The 21,279-nt window shown below is 29.1% G+C and overlaps 2 protein-coding genes across 2 annotated transcripts; both read right to left on the reverse strand.

Annotated features, from left to right (window-relative positions):
• Positions 1-8,875: 8,875 nt before the first annotated feature.
• On the reverse strand, positions 8,876-9,410 carry LOC125830496 (uncharacterized). Its single transcript, XM_049509692.1, has 2 exons — positions 9,213-9,410; positions 8,876-9,082 (listed from the first exon to the last, which is right to left on the reverse strand). Exons 1-2 carry the CDS (start codon positions 9,408-9,410, stop codon positions 8,876-8,878), a joined length of 405 nt encoding a protein of 134 aa, XP_049365649.1.
• Positions 9,411-9,961: 551 nt separating this feature from the next.
• On the reverse strand, positions 9,962-10,533 carry LOC125830379 (putative F-box protein At1g49610). The gene is made up of 2 exons (XM_049509561.1): positions 10,100-10,533; positions 9,962-10,028 (listed from the first exon to the last, which is right to left on the reverse strand). Exons 1-2 carry the CDS (start codon positions 10,531-10,533, stop codon positions 9,962-9,964), a joined length of 501 nt encoding a protein of 166 aa, XP_049365518.1.
• Between the last annotated feature and the right edge of the window lie 10,746 nt (positions 10,534-21,279).

Genomic DNA, 21,279 nt, shown 5'->3' on the forward strand with positions numbered 1-21,279 from the left:
GCTTTTATTACCGCAAATATTATTTCTGTTGCGAGTTTATTCCCAACAAGAATATCTAGATATTTCTGTGCTTGAGGGTCACTGTTTTATCTGGTAGTAGTTTTCAGTTTTCTTTTTCTCTGTTTTAATTTGTTCATCAATAATTACCCTTTGTTTAGTATCTATTACCTGCGACTTGAGAGTTAGATGTGATTTTTATCTATTCTCATGGTGTGAGAATTCATGTTACTTTGCTTCCAATGATTTTCTGATCACTATATGTTACTTTGATGATTACCCGATTGGACTCCCCATCTCTTGCATATTCCTCTCATCGAAATTAATCTCAATCTTTACTAAAATAATGGGTAAGGCCCTGAATAAGATCAATGGTTGGCATGCTAAACTTCTATATATTCTCAGGCCAAAAACATGCAATTTGCTTAATTATTCCCTGGCAAGAGACTAGATTTAGAGTCTTGATGAACGGGCATCTATCGATAACTCCTTGCAATTGAGCATATGAAATACAGACTCCATGAAAACAAAGATGCTCAAGACAACAAAATCTTATGTGAGTGGTGCATCAAATCCAAACTTGCACTTGATTAGCCACAATGTTTTCAACTTTTTAGCATCATAAATAACATTAGGTTAATAAATCGGCTATATGTCAAATTCAACAAGATAAAAGAATAGAAAGTCAATTTATCGATATGAATTTAGATTAATCGTCAAATCAAATTCATATACCTAATGCTTAAAAGGAAAAAGAGAAGGGATTTTTACAAGACTACTCAAACGGGTAAAAAGAATTATGCGTGTGTACTTATTTCACCCGTTAAAAGAGAAATTCACAAGGTAAAAATTTATATTTTTGTATTATAAATAATACAAGTTATGTTTTGTTAGACATAACAAATTATTTCGCTTTAAATCCTAGGGAACTTATGTCCTTAAAGGCATAAATTATATTACAATTCATAAGTAGTTTCTACTGAACTTATGCTGATAGATGCATAAATTTATTTTCAAAATATTATGCATGTCTTAACTCTTAAGAAGTTCATAATCCACTTCTAAAAATAAATTGCCGGATAACTTTTTACCACCGATTTGAGGGGTAAAAGTTAAAAGACCACCTTAAAATAATAGCAATTCGTACAAAAACTTGATATAAATATAAAATAATTATTGAAGTTATTTCATATTGTTTATGTCAATTTTTTTTTTTGAGATGTACCATTAGGGGTGTACAAAATCGAATAAAAAATCGAGCCAAACCGCAAATTGAGTCAGATCGAAAAAAAATATGACTAGTGGTTTGGCTTGACTTGGTTTGGTATTGGGGAAAAAACCCGACTATATTTGGGTTGGTTTGGTTTTAACTAAAAAAAATCAACCCGAGACCAAACCAACCCGACATTATATATGTAATTTTAAAATTTTATTTTATACATAAAAATATTTACTTTGATATAATTTTAAAATATTTCTTATACTATTTCATAGTTTTTATCTTTTAATATATTATTTCAAGTTTAAAACTTAGAATTCGGAATGATCCAATAAAGATTAATATAGTTCATAGATGTTGATAATTATAATAAAACTTAAATCAAAATCAAATTAATACTAATGCAAAAAGAAAATCAATTCAACACTAAGAATGACAATAATATTGAATATTTGTTCTTTAGTTTTACATTGGTTTAGACAATTAAAATACATAATCTAATTTTAATTTTCCTTAAATATTTAGTAAAGTAACTAATACTTATTAAACATATTTTAGCATGATTTAGTTTAAATTATGATCATTTTCATTATGACTTTGCAATATTTATTTTGTATGATGATTTCATTATTATTTTTTATTGAATACTTTAGTGTCATCAGTACTCATCTCATATTTTGTGTTATTTTCTTAAGAAACACCTTAGATAATTGTATTTTGGTTGGACTAAAGAAATATTTGGAGCACAAGTTAATTATATGTTTGTAGGCAAACTTTACCGAAAAAACCCGAGATTTATTAGTTTGGTTTGATTTATAAATTTAAAAATTCAACACAATGGCTTGGTTTGATAATTGAAAAATCCGAACCAACCCGAGGTTGAAAAACCCGAATTTTATTAGTTTGGTTTGGTTGATAAATTTAAAAAATTTACACAAATAATTTGGTTCGATATTTGAAAAACCCGAACCAACCCGATCATGTACACCCCTATGTAACATCTTCAAGTAGTCTTTGGGATTATCTTACCTTTTTCCAAAAAACATTTCCCTAATAATATACTCAAGTTGTCATCTCAAAATGCATCAATTAATTATGATTTTAAATAATAAAGTAGTGCAAATCTCCATTTTTTTTAAAAAACAAAACAATAAAGAGAGAAAAATAATAATTTATTAGTGCAAATCTATAGGTGTACAACAATTGAGTATACCGAGTCTTCCTTTAACCGACTGTGTATCTAGATGGAGCCAAGGAGTTCATTTCAAACTTTTTTCTTTCGAAAGTTACATTATATTAGATTAATTTGAATTTTATGGTTATATTTTGTTCGTTTTTATTTGTTATATTTAGATGTGATATATTTATTAAGAAAATAATAATTAATATGGTTATTTTATCACACTATTTCTATTAATTGATGTTTATTATTATATTTTGAAAAATAATTTGAGAAATAAGTAATTAATGCATTGGATAAAACATAATTTTTTTGTTTTTGTTTTTTCTTGATATGTTAAATGTGATAAGTAAAAGTAATTTATGTAAAATACATTTAAAAGTTTATTAGGTCAATTATCAGTTGTTCTTTTTTCTTACTTGACTATCTCCATCTACTCAAATAAGTGTGTTTCAATACATAAATAGTGATAGTTCATGTAGAAGAAAAAAACCAATATATAAATCACAAAAAAATAGTAATTCAAATAATTTTTTAATCATTAATTATCTTTTATGCTAAAAATAACCTTAGGATAGAATGAAATAACCTGAATGTTAATAATTGTGATTATTTTGCATAAAGGCTCTCATCATATTGTCTTGTAGACTATACTTTCATACCTTATCCTATATGAATTTACTAGTATAATTTTTCGAATGATGTCCACAAAATTCCAAGTAATAAAGACAAAAAATGTTATAAACTTTGAATGAGTAAACGAAACGTATTACTAGTAATAGTAGCATACTTTTCAATTTTCTGGAAAAGGACATAAAATAACATTTATGAAATTATTGAACTTGAAAAATAACCAATGGTGTATTGACAAAGTTTGCCACTTGGCTTCTTCAAAAAATGTAATAATTGCACCTTTAGTTTTTTCATTTGTTTAACTTGTCAATCAGTAAGATTATTGGGGTCAATGATTAGTTTTTAGGACCCTTTAATTTGATCAAATCATATACTCACTTCGATTCATATTAGATTCATATTAGATGGATATTTTTTATTTGATACAAACATACAGTGATAAAAAAAATGTTAATATAGTAATAAATTTTATGATTTTACCTTTTATTCATATTAATTAGTCTCTTGAAAAAAGAAATTTTGAATTATCAAAATTTATTTAAATTTTTAAAAGCCATATTAATTGTAGGAGTAAAATGAGAAAAATAAATTAATTATATCTTGATTTAATAAGTAATCAAGTAATATGAGACAAATATTTTCATTAAGATGCACATTTAATATGAGACGAAAGGAATACTATATTCGTGACCCAAGTAATATTATCTTTTCTCTTTGTGAGACGTTTATCCAATTTTTGATTTTAATCATTACTCATTAGAGGCTTATCTAAACTTCATTTCTCTTGAGTGATTCTTAATCAAACACAAAGTAAGCTTAAAGTAAATGTTTTTTGCATTTTTGTTAGAGAGTGTTTTACCTTTTAATATGAGATTTTTTATACGAATTTAACTTTAGCCAGACTGAGTCTAGAGCTGTCAAAATGGGCTGACCCAACTCAATTCTAACGGGCTAGTGAGTTAAATGGGTTAGGACGGACTGACCCTTTTAATTAAAGGGCCTATAAAATAGTAACTCAACCCAGCCCTAAGCGGGCCACGGATTGGGACAGGTTGTCCCTTCAACCAAAAAATGAACAACATTGGTGTCTTAGAAAGAGTATCTAAGAGTGTCGAACTTTGATGTCTGATGAACACGACATCAATACATATAAATATTCATTTATGAATTACACACTTCAGTGAATACTTACAAAAATACAGAATAGCCAAGATACAACATCTTAAGATTCATCCGAGCAAAAAAAACTACATGATCACTTTTTTTTATGAACAAGACAACAAAGGGGAGATGAAAAATTAGATATAAAAACAAAACTAGACTTCATTTTAGTGGGCTAATGGCCCTAAAACGTAAAAGAACAGAAAAGGAGTTAGACTTGATTTTATATTTTTTAAATATTTATTGACAAAATCTTTACAAATAAAACACAACTAAAATATATATAATAAATATTTTTAATATTCATAACCCACGGACTGGCCTCTAAGGCTTGCGGATTGGGCCTATGAGGCTAGCGGGAAAAGATGTTGGACTAAAAAACCTCATTCCTAAATGATCCAAAAATATTAGGCCCAACCCCCCTTAATTCAATGATTGGGTTGGGCCGACTTAATGGGTCAAACCCATTTTGACAGCTCTCTAATGTTGATATGCCAAACACTAGGTGAAAAAACAATAAATAAGTAAATAAATGTCTTTTGAAACTTAATCACTTAACTAATTGAAAGATGAACTAGGGTAAGGGTCAAATGAACATGTTGGTCTGGATTTAAACAGATTAAAATAAATTAAGTCATAAATAAATTGGATTAAAATTGATCTAAAAGTTACTTATAAATTGAACTGGACTAAAATTGAGTTAAGCCATAATCCATCCAACTTGATCCTATTTTTTTCTGAAGAGTTTTTAACGCTAATTAAAAAGAATGCACTAATTAAAAAAGTCGCTTTAATCAAACAAAAGGTAAGCTTTAAGTAAATGTCTTTTGAAACAAAATTGAAATGTTGGACTAGAGGGCATCAAATGGACATGTTGTGAAAGATGACCTAAAATAAATGAAAATTGGGTCCAAGAATTGGGTCGTCAATGCAAGATAGAAATATTGGCCAATCCACTTTGCATTATATAAAGGAAAAATTATATAATTAGACATGTTTCACTGTCATATATATTATTATTATTATTATTAATTAATAGTTTTTTTATTATATATTGAGGAAAATACATTTAAATATATGTATTTTTGCTACCAGATAAACAAAAATAGGGAGAGATGCAAGCAAGATGGGTATGAAGGCGAGCGAGATCGGGAGGGAGACGAGCGAGATTCGTACTTATCGCAGATTCATATGAATCACATTAGATAAACACTCGATATATATATATGTAAGTATTTGGTGTGATTCACATGTATTTGAGATACCAGATACATGAGAGAATGGCCAGCAACATAGGAGAGAGGCGAGTGAGATTTATTATGTATCCAAGATACATGTAAATTTACTTGGATACAATGTATATCGAACAAATTATACCTAATTTTGACTCCTATACATATCTAGACATACCAAAATCTAATAAGATACGTAATATTGCAAATTAGAGTGTACCTAAATAATTAACTCCTAAACTAGTGGGATTTATTTAGTTTTCCAAAAAAACATATTATTATGCAATTTTTTTACACAATTAGTGTACCTCTATGAATTAATATCTTTAATTTATTGTTCATTATAAAGAAAATCAGTTCAAGTTGTGTTTCTTCTTTGGCAGGTCGTGACTCCATGCATAAATTAAAAAATATAACAACTGTTTGAACTAGTATTAGATGTGCCAAACATAATTAGCTCATAACATCCAACATTATCTCACAATTTCAATAGTTGCCTCTATTTAAGAAAAATGCCCTTAGATAGTCGAATCGAAACGAGATTATATAACTTGAACAATCCTTTTATTTTTGAGCTAATTTCTTGAGTGTAAATTAGGTTCAAGATTCATTTTATTAGGATCGGAAAAATCAAAACGTCATGCATAAGCTAACAATTGTAAATTATAACGGCGATAAATCAAGTAAAAAAGAAATCATACTTAAAAATGCATATAATTTGATATGATTTGATTAATTTAACAAATCTTCAATTTATAGATATCCAAAAAAATTCTTCCAAAATAAAGAAAAACCAAATGAAAGAAATTTGTATTTTCATTTTTAGAAACATAAAGATAATTATGATAATATTTTAATTTTAATTGATATGACGCGTGAAGCATGTTTAACGTTTGAAAAATGAAAAAGTAAGTTCATAAGTTGACAAGTGTCTGCCAACTTTAATCATTTTCATCCTTAGCCAAATGAATTACCTAAATTTTTGGCTTGTATAGTTAATCAATCAATCATGGAATTAAATGCATAGGAAAAAAGAGTTATTAGTAACTTTTAAAAATAATATATCTTGCCCGCAATAACTTAGTTAGAGCTAACTAAAGATTTTGTCTGCCAAAAATCACAATGTCTTAATCACCCACCACACCAGGATTGCGATGGAGTGATAAGTACTCATACATTCTTAATCAGAGATTTTGCGTTCGAGTCTCTTTGATACGAAGTTATCTTTTTTAGAAAGTATTTTATCCCTCAGTATGAAAATTTCTAGCAAAAATTCAAATTTAATCGGATTCACCAAATATCGGATGAGAAACCAACAAGAACAAAAATAATACGTCTTTATCACACATGTTTCAAATTTAAAAAAGAACATCTCAATAATTTTCCAAGTACATTAACAGTAATAAAACAAAGGTTAACTACACTAAACACCCATATATAGAGTTGTCAATATAGGCTAGCCCCCCGTCCGGGCTACCCATATATACTTTGAAATTTGACGGTCAGATCGGGCTAACCCATTTTTGGTGTGGGCCAGAAAATGGTCAGTCCAACCCATAAGTATGTGGGCTACGGGCTTTTCCGGGCCAATCCTTTTTTAAAAAAAGTATATTTTTATATTTTTTTGAATCATATATCATTTTATATAACTTAGGCCCGCCTACGTGGCGTCACCACAAACCAAACTACGTGGCGTCACCACAAACCAAAACTTTCTTTTAATTAATTTATTTAAAAAATTAGCCTTTTTTTTTATGAAAAGTAATGACATTCATGAGAAGTTGCGACTTTTATGAAAAGTTGCAACCTTAATGAAGAGTTATGATGAAAAGTTATGACTTTCATTAAAAATTGCGACTTTAATGAAAAGTTGCGATTTTAATGAAGAGTTGCGACTTTTATAAAAAATTGTGACTTTTATGAAAGGTTATAACCTTTCCGAAAGGTTGCAACTTTTCCGAATAGTTGTAACCTTTCCGATAAGGCACAATAAATATTTGTTCACACTATCCTTTGTTGTCTATAAATAGAGGGATTTCCTTTCATTTTAAAACAACGAAAATTCTTAACATCCTCTTCTTCACAATTAAATATTTGTGTACTTTGCTCATGTTGAGTGGCTCAGTGACACAATTGCTTATCTCCAGATGTACTGGGCCAGAAACTTGCAATTTGTTTATTCCTCGGCAATCGACTAGGGATAGATTCCTGATGGACGGGGATCTATCCATAAGTCTTTGCAATTGAGCATCTGAAATATGGACAGCAAGATGCAAATGAAGAGTCTCAAGACAATCAAAACTTATGTTGTCAGCTTTTTAGCATCATAAATAACATCAGGTAAACTATATGAACTTAAGAAGGGAGGGCAAATGTCCAGTACTGTGACGTTAAGTTTAACCGCCAATTCAATCCAAGTATCCAGGTGGGAATTCACTTTTGGATCACAATATTCAAGGATGAGCTCTTGAAGATGTAAGTTTTGTTCGATATGGGATCGGAGGGATTGATCAACCAACTTGACAAACTTTTCGAGGGTGATATAGGTATATATAATTGGTATTATAGTTTTGTGATTGATGGAATATGAGATTAGGTCTAGAAGACCAACAATAGTACCATCTCTTGGACAAGATACAACTCAACTTCTCGCCGCCGAAACTACTGCGGCATAAGATTTGATGAATGATATGCACAGGTAATTCTGATATTCTGTCTTGTCCATAAACTATTTTCGCCATATTGCTTCGTTTTGCTGGTGCCGTCGTATGTCCTGTTTAAGGGTTTTACTAGTGAGAATTGATGACTAAAAGGCTCCTAGTGGGAATTAAGTCTTTTAACATGACCTATTGTCAAATAATAGCCACTATTTTTATAAGCTATTAATATTCAGTCACTCTTTTGAAACCAAGCCATATTCTTTCTTGTTTGAAAAAAGTTGCTTGATGTGCCTATTGATTGAACAATCCTAGATATAATATCCCAACGAAAGAAATGCCATGGGAGTTTATGTATGAGAATCCAAACCTACTCGAGAGGATCTTGATTCTAAAGAACTTTGAAGAATAAATGAAAACTAGAGTTAATAAGATTTTAATTCAATGGATGCAAAATCTTTTAATGGAAAACGAAAACGACATGTTAGTGTGGAAGCTGTCCTCTTCAGATGAGTTATTGTTGTTTACAGACAATCCATCTGCTTCATTTTGGTTATTTGCATGAGGTCATAACAGAGTGTTACTTTCCATTTTTCAAGTTATGTTCAATTTCCTGATTTCTACATACAAGGAAGGCGTCTATCTGTCTACAAAGCTTATACAACTCCAATTACGTATATCTTTGCAGCCCAGAATATTATATTTTCCAATTCATATACACATTCATAACCATTGATACTAAAGATAGACCGCAAAATATATGCTGAATTCGCCAAGACTCTTTGGTCTAAGCTTGTTATTTCCATTTTAACATGAAATTATTCACTTGGTCAATTACAGATGTAGATTTCAACCAGAGATACCACATGGAGGCGGCCATTCCCTCCTCAGGTGTCCCAGTACAACTGATAACTTCTTTTAAGTTACGATGCCACTTGGTATTGAATGGACATTCTTTACCACAATTTTGCTTTTGTGTACACCCTTTTAGTGTAGACATCGCCTGCATTTAAGCAAAAACATAAGATATATTATACAATAATAATGCTTATGAGACGAGCAATCAACATTTAACAACAAATTTTCTTCTCAAATTAATGTCTTAGTTTATACAAGCACAAGGGACGTTTTACCTGTAGTGCTTTGCTATCTGTACATGGAAGTATGGATATGATATAGGGACTTCCGAACATTATTATTCCAATGATCGATTCAACACTCAGCATGGATGCAATGAATATCTCGACTTTGTGACTTGGTGGAATAACAATTTCTCTTAGATTTTCATAAATAAGGATGCTTTTGGTCTGCAAGAATTTAGTCAATGCCATAGTTTAAACCAAATTCAACAAGTAATGCATAAATCAATGACATAAGCATAAAAAGAATGTAAACTACCTGGCGACAAAATATTATTAATATCAGTCGGGCACTTTCTAGGGAAGAAGTATCCATATATGTGACGGGCATTTTACTACCATGAAAATCAAATTCCAATAAATTTGGAGCTTGAATCGTGAGTTTTTCCAGACTCTTCAACTCTAATAAGGTGAATTTCTTGAGTTTTTCACTCTGAATCTCTATATTTTTCAGGTTATAGCATGATCTTAGATTCAATTCTGAAATATTTGGGAACTTATAAGATACATCTCGAAACTGTTGGTCTGTGATGGTGGCACCAGTGAGCTCGAGTGTTTGTAAAGTATTGTAACCATCCAAAATAGCAATTTGGCAAGGATGAAGATTACCCTGTTCAGTAGGTTCTGTATATCTAAAGCATTGAAGATATGGAGCTTGGACTATCACACTATGGAGTTTGCAATAACTAGCATCGAAATACTTGAGATGTACTAAGCCAAAAATATGACATTTGCTTATACCCTCACAACACTGTAACCTTAGAGTCCTGATAGATGGGCATCTGTTGATAACTCTTTGTAATTGGGCATCTGAAATATGGACATGATTCAAAGAAAGAGACTCAAGACAAGAAAATCTTTTGTCAAATTCCAAATTGCACCTGCTTAACTGCAATGTTGTCAGCTTTTTAGCATCATAAATAACATCAGGTAAGTTATATGATGTTAAACCGAAACGGTGAATTCCCAGCTCTGTGACATTGAGTTTAACCGCCAATTCAATCCAAGTATCCATGTGAGAATCCACTTCTGGATCACGATAACTAAGGATGAATTGTTCAAGATGTAAGTTTCGTTCGACGTGGAATCGCAGAGATTGATCAACCAACTTGACATAGTTTTCAAGGGTCATATCAAATTGATAGAATATCAAATTAGGTCTTGAAGTCCAGCAATCGTACCATGTCTTGGACAAGATACAACTTCTCGCCGCCTCTTCAACGCCGAGGTCAGTGCGGCATAAGATTTGATGAATAATATGCACAGGCAATTCTGATATTCTGTCTTCTCCATCAACACAAACTCTTTTCGCCATATTGCTTCCTTCGTTTTGATTTCTTGGTGCCGTTGTATATCCTCTTTTAATGGTTTCACTTTCATGCTCCATCAAGGTTAATAGCTTAAAAGATCACTGAACTATTAGAAATTATGTAGAAAAGTCATTGAACTTTCTTTTATATCAATAAAATCTCCATTTTTATTTTCAAAAATCATTCTATCATTAAAATAAAATCCTCAACACACAAGAGACCAATATTTATACCTCTTATAACTTGCTCTTTGATCATATGTTACTCAACTTTGGTCTAAAAACGTGACTGTCTTCCCCTCACTCCACAGTTGCCATTCCAGAGATAATTATTTTATATGCGAACAGGAAAAGATAAATCGAACAACTTTTCTGCTTACAGCTCGAAATGTTTAGTCAATTTTTATAGCGTTGGTGTTTTTTTTTTTTTTGGTGCTTAGACTATTGAAAAAATATTTCTTGTATTGCATATTCAGGCGACATATGACCACTGCATTGGAGATTATCTGATTATGCAGTCGGTGTCATATTAGACACAATGACATAATTTTCAAGGTAAAAATGAAATACATGCATAAATTTTGTGGGGTAAATTAATTTTATAATTTTGTTTATTTATGCCATCCATGATTACATGTTATAGAAAAACAATTTAATTTGTCATGGCAAATTTATTTCAATTATAAATATAGTTGAATGATTTTTGAAGATAAAAGTGTTAAGTTGAGAGATTTTATTGATATAAAAAATAGTTTAATGACTTTTCTAGATAATTTTGCATAGTTCAGTGATCTTTTAAAATATTAACTCTACTCAATCATATATTTGGGGTGAGTTAAGTGAATATCCACTTTTTATTTAATTTTTTTACCCTAAATTTAAAAAAAAGGGAAACTAAGTAAATACCCTATAAAAGGGTATAAAATGAAATTTATTTTGAGTCAATGGGAATTAGTTTGAATTCGGCTATGAAAAATTACTTGGATGAGTTCCTTTTAATAAATAATTACTGATTTTAGCGATATTTTTTATTTATTACCATTTATAGCAATACATAGCAATATTATGTTAAATCTGTAATATGTATTAAAGTGAATTATGTATGCAATATATATGTATTATGATTGTTTTTTAAAATATATTATGCTTGTTTGGTAAGAAATTGACACATTGTATTATAAGTGTATTAAAATGTGTGATAAATGTATTATCCATCAATAAAACTTATATTATATGTGCATATAAATTGTTCTTTGTAATATGTATTAAAATTGTATTATAAATGTATTAAAAGTGATCAAGTGGAAAAAAAAAAGTTATTTGCTATAAATAGTAAATATATTTTTAATATGATATATTTATGTAAGTCACTACTAAAAAAAGGTAAAAAAACGACGGACTGCGTTGCTTCAAAAAAGCGACGGCAAATGCAACACTGTCCGTCACTTTTTTCATTTTTAAAAATTTTTTCTACTTTTTTTTATAAAAGCGACAGACAGGGCCTCTTCGTCCGTCGCTTTTTTTCTTTTTGAAAAAGCGACGAACAGGGCCTCTTTGCCCGTCCCTTTTTTTAAAATAAAAAATACGCCAAAATTATGTATAAATAATTTATATTCATATTTAATAAAAGCGACGGACTGCATTGATATTATTTTAAAAAATAATTTTCAGAAAACAACGGTGTCCATCGTTTTTAATGTCAATTGTGTGTGTATTTTTACTGTCATTCTTTTATGGATGTTTTTACTACCTTTCTTGTCAAAAGATTGATGATTTATGTGTGTACATGATTTTGTATGTGGAATAAAGGACTATTAATTAAATGTATGCATATTCTCTGTTTGTATAAAAAAGAAAATGCAGAAAAGCGATGAATTGTCCGTTGCTTTTTTGAAATTTTTAATGATTTTTTCTAGAAAAGCGACCCCGTCCGTCGCATTATTTTTTAAAAAATTAAAATTTAAAAATTACGATGTTGCCCGTTGCTTAAGAAAAGATAAAAAGGAAAAGACACCGCCCGTCACTTTTGAGCGACGCAGTCCATTGCGAGCGTAAAAGCAACGAAAGTGACTGAATCGTTTTTCCGTCGATTTTGACAAAAAAACGACGCAGTCCGTCGCCTTGGACCGTTGTTTTTTGACATTTTGTTAGCAGTGAGTTTCCCAATTATAATTATATTTACAAATATTAGCCACTGTATTTAACAAAAGTGAAATGTGAAATAGATGTGATTTTTATCTATTCTCATGGTTGAGAATTCATGTTACTTTGCTTCCAATGATTTTCTGATCACTATATGTTACTTTGATGATTATCCGATTGGAGTCCCCATCTCTTGCATATTCCTCTCATCGAAATTAATCTCAATCTTTACTAAAATAATGGGTAAGACCCTGAATAAGATCAATGGTTGGCATGCTAAACTTCTATATATTCTCATGCCAAAAACATGCAATTTGCTTAATTATTCCCTGGCAAGAGACTAGATTTAGAGTCTTGATGAACGGGCATCTATCGATAACTCCTTGCAATTATTAGTGGCACCTAATATCAAATTCAAACTTGCACTTGATTAGCCACAATGTTTTCAGCTTTTTAGCATCATAAATAACATTAGGTTAATAAATCAGCTATATGTCTAATTCAACAGGATAAAAGAATAGAAAGTCAATTTATCGATGTGAATTTAGATTAATCGTCAAATCAAATTCATATACCTAATGCTTAAAAAGAAAAAAGAGAAGGGATTTTTACAAGACTACTCAAATGGGTAAAAAAATTATGCGTGTGTACTTATTTCACCAGTTAAAAGAGAAATTCACAAGGCAAAAATTTATATTTTGTATTATAAATAATACAAGTTATGTTTTGTTAGACATAACAAATTATTTCGCTTTAAATCCTAGAGAACTTTATGTCCTTAATGGCATAAATTATATTTAACAATTCATAAGTAGTTCCTACTGAACCTATGCTGATAGATGCATAAATTTAGTTTCAAAATATTATGCATGTCTTAATTCTTAAGAAATTCATAATACTTCTTTAAAAAAAATTGCCGGACAACTTTTTACCACCGATTTGAGGGGTAAAAAGTTAAAAGACCACCTTAAAATAATAGCAATTCGTACAAAAACTTGATATAAATATAAAATAAATATTGAAGTTATTTCATGTTGTTTATGTCAAAAATTGTTTGAAATGTAACATTCAAATAGTCTTTGGGATTAGCTTACCTTTTTCCAAAAAAACATTTCCCTAATAATATATTCAAGTAGTCATCTCAAAATGCATCAATCAATTCTGATTAAATAATAAAGTAGTACTGTAAAATAGGCATATATGCCCTACACTTTTTGTTTGTTTGTTTGCTTATTAGTTGGGATTTGGTTTTGCTTTAGTTGATTTTTCTCTTCTTTCTTGTATGAGTAAAGGAATGCCAGAATATTCAAAAGATCACTTGACTTTTAAAAAGATATATCAATTAAAAAAAAAAAGTTGTTGAACAACAGCTTCATGAAAAAAGTGTTAAAAAATAGATAGTACTATCTGAACTTTCATTTTGTTGATGAGTATTATTAATTATTACTTTTTATTTTTTTAATTAATAAGAGTCCGATTTTTCACTTTGTAATTTTCTGACTATTTTTCCTTCCCAAATCTCCAATTTTCTTTTAAAAAAAAAACAATAAGGAGAGAAAAATAATAATTTATTAGTGCAAATCTATAGGTGTACAATAATTGTGTGTACCAAGTCTTCCTTAAACAGTCGATGTATCTAGATGGAGCCAAGGGGTTCATTTCAAACTTTTTTCTTCAGAAAGTTATATTATGTAAGATTAATTTGAATTTTATTGTTATATTCTCTTCATTTTTACTTGTTATATTTAGACGTGATATATTTATTAAGAAAATAATAATTAACATTGTTATTTTATCACACTATTCCTATTAATTAATGTTTATTATTAGATTTTGAAAAATAATTTGAAAATTAAGTAATTAATGCAATGGATAAAACATGAATTTTTTTTGTCTTTTCTTGATATGTTGAAGTGATAAGTAAAAGTAATTTATGTAAAATACATTTCAAAGTTGATTAGGTAAATTGTTCTTTTTTCTTACTTGACTATCTCCATCTACTCAAATAAGTGTGTTTCAATATATAAATAACGATAGATCATATAGAAGAAAAAAACTTATATATAATTAAAATATAAAATCACGAAAAAATTAGTAATTCAAATATATTTTTAAGCATTAATTATCTTTATGTTAAAAATAAACTTAGGATAAAATGAAATAACCTGAATGTTAATAATTGTGATTATTTCGCATAAAGGCTCTTATCATAATGTCTTGTAGACTATACTTTCATACCTTAGCCTATAAGAATTTACTAGTATAATTTTTCGAATGATGTTCACAAAATTCCAAGTAATAAAACAAAAAATGGTATAAACTTTGAATGAATAAACGAAACGTATTACTAGTAATAGTACGAGGATGTATCACGTCAGGATCCGTTGCTTAAATCGAATCACGCCAACGTTATGGAAGTTCCTGGATTATGTAAAATAATAGTAGTACCAAAGACTTTTCAATTTTCTGAAAAGGACATAAAATAACATTTATGAAATTATTGAACTTGAAAATAACCAATGGTGTATAATTAGGGGTGTTCACGGGTCGGTTTGGATCGGTTATTGGTCAAAATCAAAATCAAACCAACTTAATCGGTTTTAAAATTATCAAAACCAAACCAAACCAAATATAATATACATTTATCGGTTTGGTGGTTATCAATTTTCGTTTGGTTTGGTTCGGTGATTAACCATACACAAAAATAAAATAAACAATTCATTCAAAATGTGAAAAAGTGACAACAATCCATTCAAAACGAAAAATAGTTAGAATGACTTAAATTATTGAACTTTTGATCACTAAATTTACTATCAATAAGCTTTAAAATTCACTATATTGGCATAGAGGAAGAGACAATAACATTTTCAGTCCCACAAAGAATTGTCATAGACACTCATATACTTGAAATCAATAAAATAAATGTTTTCATCTTGGACATTTTTGCTTTCAATAAGTAAATTATAAAGAAATTTTAATGAAAAAATATATAAGTTCTTTAAAGTTGTTTATAAAAACAACATATTAAGTATGTATATTAATAAAATATATGTATATAATTCATCGGTTCGGTTTGATTATTTCTTTGGTTTTTTTAAAATAAAATCATAACCAAACCAAATACTACCGGTTTTCAAAAATCTAAAACCAAACCAAATCAAACCTAAATAAAATCGGTTTTATTTTATCGGTTTGATTCGATTTTTCGGTTTAAATCAATTTTTATCCAAACCGTGAACACCCGTAGGTGTATTGACAAAGTTTGCCACTTGGCTTCTTCAAAAAATGTAATAATTGTACCTTTAGTTTTTTCACTTGTTTAACTTGTCAGTCAGTAAGATTATTGGGGTCAGTGATTAGAATTTAGGACCCCTTAATTTGATCAAATCATATACTCACTCCTATTCATATTAGATGGACAATTTTTATTTGATAAAGTGATTAAAAATTAATAGATTAATAAATTTTATTATTTTATCTTTTATTCATATTAATTAGCCTCTTGAAAAAAGAAATTTTGGATTATCAAATTTTATTTAAACTTTTAAAGGCCATATTAATTGTAGGAGTAAAATGGGAAAAATAAATTAATAATATCCTGATTTAATAAGTAATCAAGTAATATATTGTCTAAATGATCATAGTATTCTCTTGTTATTTCTCAAATATATTGACTTCTGATGTGCTCCTTCATGAAGTGTCTTTATTCAAGATTATCTATTAAATTGTATCTCTTTACTCTACCATTTTGTTTCATTTTGGTCGGATTGTATGCTAATCTTTTGCCATTTTGTTTATCATGTGAAATCTGTCTGAGTCCTCACGGACTCTACTCTTGCATTTTCCTTGGGGCCATGGAGGCCCAATTCTATTTTTATCCGAGTCGGCCAGCTATAAAACTCGACGAACAGGTCCTAGAATTGAAAGAACATTGCAACAGATTAGAGAGTCAAAATTGGGCCAAAGGCCCACTCTTTATTTCGAAAAAAATTGTATTTTGTTATTTATTGGGCCTAAGCCCATTTAGTCATTATTATTATCTCTGTTAGAAGTTTAAGACAGGTGAAAGAATTGGGTCCAAGGCTCAAAGATAAAAAAATATATTTCTTTTATGTTAGTTTAGGACAGGTGCAGATGACTCAAATGGGCCAAAGGCCCAAAACGAAAATGGGCCCAAATACTGGCCCAGGCGGACAGGAAAACCAGATTTGGGCCCAAGTCTCTTTCCCCCTTTGCTTTTATTGTGTTTATTTACTTATCAATATCTGCTACTTAATCTAGAGATTTTTAAAAATTCAAATCCCCGAAAGGCACTCATTTTGAACTAACTACTTAACTAAATTACTCATCTTTTACATGACTTAATAAATAAATAAATAAGTTTACAAAATATTTCGCTTAGATAATATTTCAATATTTTTCTTTTTCTCCCTTAAAATGGTTCTAACTATAAAATTGTTCAATTCAAATTAAGTCAAACGAATTTAGCCAAATAGTTAATTGTCGGATAACCGCATGTTAGCGGGCATTTCGGGTGCTTTCAAACCCTTCCCGAAATGCTAATATGAACCTCGAACCCCTTAATTATTCTTCATTAGATTTTCTATTTTTAATCTTTTGAAAAAATCAGTTTTCTTAATTTCCCTATAAAAATTAAGTGGCGACTCTAAACCAGTCTAATAATATTTTTAAATAAAACATTTGTTATTGCGTAATCTTGTATGTAAGTTAATATAGTATTTTAGTTTTAATGACCGATAGGTTTTAAGTATTATTTTATAAACTAGTGAAACTTGTCCGCGGTTCGCGCGGTTGTAAAAGATGATAAGTCACGAATAATTTTATTAAGTATTGTATAGATGAAGATGTATTTGCAATATAATTGTTAGACCTTAAATTGTCAAAAAAGAAGAATAAAATACAAATTCAATGCAGTCATAATACATATATTGGACCCTAAACTTGGCTTCAAATTTTAACTTTGACCTTCAACTTTCATAGTGCACAAATAGGCACTTTAACTATCCAACCTTTTAATAAATAAGCATGTGAGTCCTACCTGGCAAAACGTGTGATGTGCACGTATTCTGCGCGAGTTAGGAGTAATTTTCGAGGCCCACAACAGTAAAAAAAATGTTGAAATGACAACTCTATCACCCCGAATTTCAGCCAATCTCCGGCAACCCAAAATCCCCATTCATTTTCTTCTTGTTCAGGCAAAACGCCATCACCAAATGACCCCCAAACAAGTGAACAAACACATCCATTACTCCTCATTTTTTCTGGCCAGCAAATACCACTTGAAACCACCCAAAAGCTCTATTCATTTTCTTCTTCTTCCCTTAGCTCACGCCACCACCAACGAGCCGGCTTCAACCTCAAACAACCAGCAGCTCCCAACTCCAAACACCTCCAACCCAGCCGTTCTCCTTCTTCCTCCACACTGGAGCACAACCCATGAAGCGAATGAGCTTCGAGCTCACTAAACCCACCAAATACCCGACCCCAAACCCATCTGATCCACCATCGCCGGCGAGAATCATCACAAAATAACACTGTTGCAACCAGCAACTCGAACCAGACACAAAACAGCAACCAAATGACCCCCAAAACTCCATGAAAACAGGCCCAACAACCACAAACACCTAAACCAAGAAGCCAGCCATCAACAAACCTCTAAGCTCCGTCAAACAATGAGCTCCACGCTCTAAAAACCATTAAGAGGAATTAATTTTGATTCTTGTATATAAATTAAAATTAATTTTGATGTTTTTTACTTCTAAAATCGGCGTGTAAAATATTTAATTAGTTGACAGCCATTGAGTGATTCACTAATACACGTTGGAGCGTTTGCATTTCACGCTATTTGGCTGCAAAAATCGCGTGTTTATTTATTTAAAAGTTGGATAATTAAAGTGTCTATTTGTGCACCATGAAAGTTGGAGGCCAAAGTTAAAATTTGAAGCTAAGTTTAGGGTCCAATATATATATTATTCCTTCGATGCATAATTAATCTTTGGAGTTTTTGTCCACATCCACACTCATAAGTTGATTATAATTCAATTGGTTGCATCTTATTTTTCGAGTCAAACTAAAATATGCATATAATAAGCATAAAAAATATAATTAAAAAAAAATGTGACGATTTCTATAAATTCTTGCAATATCTCTCGAAATATAAAATTTTTTTAATTAAAGTGATGAATTCTATAACTCTGACAATATCTCTATTTATATGACTATGACTATTAATTATTTTAGAAATTAGAATAACAAAAAGTTGTTAGTGTAATGAAAATAAAGATTATTAAAGCTTACATTAAAAATATGACATTTTAGTTTCTTAACATTGTGTAGTTAATATAATTAATAGAGTTAAAGAAGCGGATTTGTAAAGTTTTTAATATTATTTATAACACATAAATGATGAAAAAATAAAGAAAAATCCGAAAAAAAGGAAGAAGAAAAAAAGAAGAAGATTGTTGTAGTTTTGACCAAAGAGAGGTGTCATATCACATTTTCTATTCATAGTATTAATTTATTATTCTATGATTTAAATATTTAAAATACGTTTTGGTTCTTCAACTACAAATGGTTTAGATTAACATTAAGTTGTGTGTTTTTCTTTAATTTTGGTTCTTGCATTGTTAATACATGTGAAACTACAAAAAATCAATCATCAATTTATCAATATTTTACTCTTATTTAGAAATGGGAGTTTGGAGGACCAACATTGCACTTAAGAGTTGGACTAAAAGCTATAGAAATTGTACATTGAGGCCCACCAAAAAGATGAACTAAAGTAACTTCATCTACTTCTACTTTTTCTACACATATTTTTCTTTAATAAAATAATTATTGCCTCCATTTTTATTTTTATTTTTAACATTTATTTTTAATTTTAAAAAAGTGGAAATTTTATGTTAAAAATTTAAACAATAGAAAAAATGATTTATTTAACTTTTATCATCATCAATACTATTAATTTATTTGACGTTTTTTCTTAATCTTCATCTCATCATTAATGTTACTTATATAATTTTCTTAAATCACTTATTTTTTCTTTTTTAACTCTTTTATATATATAAAAGTTGGATATGTAAATGATGATGTCACATTTCTTAGAAGCTAAGATTACTATTTATCTAATTTCTCCAAATTTTAAAAAAAAAATGAAGATATCATACGCAAATTTATGGTTAAACTTAAACTATTTGATTCTCGAAAAATAAAAAGTCTCACATAAAATGGGACAGACGAAGGATAACTCTCAATTAAATTTATTTCACTTTTTATTTTCCATTTTTAACATAATTTTTCAAGTTGGATTTCTAGGAATTCTATAGTAGACCCATTTAAATTTTACTTTTTTGTTTTAAATTAGAGAACTTGGCCGCACTTCGCGCGATCATTTAAATTAAATATTTTTGATTAATTTTATATTTACTTTGTTGTTTAATCGTAATATTATTATTTGTCTTAATAATATGAAGATTGTGAAAAAAAATAAAGCTTCACAAATTTTACATCTATTAAATGAGGAAGAATATATTTTTTATCAAATAAGTTAAAATATATTTGCTAATAACAAATTCTTCCATTGCATGAAGTTCATCCTTTAATATATAATATATATTTCGGTCTACCATTCTCCTTAAATGTCTAAGAAATATCTCATAATGTCAAATAAGACTATAATACTCCCTCTGTCCCTAATTACTTGTCCACTTTTAAATTTACACATTTATTAAGAAATCAATTAATGACATAGTGAGTTTATCATTTTACCCCTATTAATTACGAAGTAGATGAAAAGTTCTGCAATTTTCAAAGTAATTAGTCATTTAATTGAGGGTATAATAGGTAAAAAAATATTCTTTCTTGATTTGTCAAAATGGACAAGTAATTAGAGACAACTATAAAAGGAAAAGTAAACAAGTAATTAGGGACAGAGGGAGTACTAAACAAATGCATCAACAAATGAAATTTATATTAAAAATATATTGAATAATGACGTAATGATACCTTAATAGAATTTCCTATCCATTTACAAAAAAAAAAAACCTTCACCCTTTCAATTTCGTTATATCTTCTTATTTAGTAGAAGAATCATCATTTATTATATTCTACTCCACCTTAATTTGTACCATCAGAGTTTTAAGAATAAACATTAAATTTTAAATCGAAATAAAAATTCATTGAAAAATGACAGAAAAAATAATAATAGTATATGAAAATTAAAATAAGGTGCAAGAAAAGCCTTTTCACGATAATTTTTTGAAATATATTGACAACAATTAAAATGAAGCTGTTATTTTATCTTTAAAATTAAGTTTGATTGAATTGAATTAGTACAATGAGAAAAAATATTAAACTAATAACTTTTTCATGTTATTAAATGCATTTTATTTTTAATTGAGTAGTAGATTAAAAGTTCTGAATTAGGATATTAAAATAATATCTTACTCTCTCCTTAATTATTATGATATTGCAAACATTTATTTTCCTCAAATCGTGATTCATTTTCCATTTACAGTTATATCCAATTAATTTCTAATGTATTGAATGTGGTTATGGGATATTGAAATAATATCTTTATTTTTCCTTAAT

This window comes from Solanum verrucosum, unplaced genomic scaffold, assembly GCF_900185275.1.
Source record: "Solanum verrucosum unplaced genomic scaffold, falcon-dt-bn FXZP01000228.1, whole genome shotgun sequence".
NCBI lineage: Eukaryota > Viridiplantae > Streptophyta > Magnoliopsida > Solanales > Solanaceae > Solanum > Solanum verrucosum.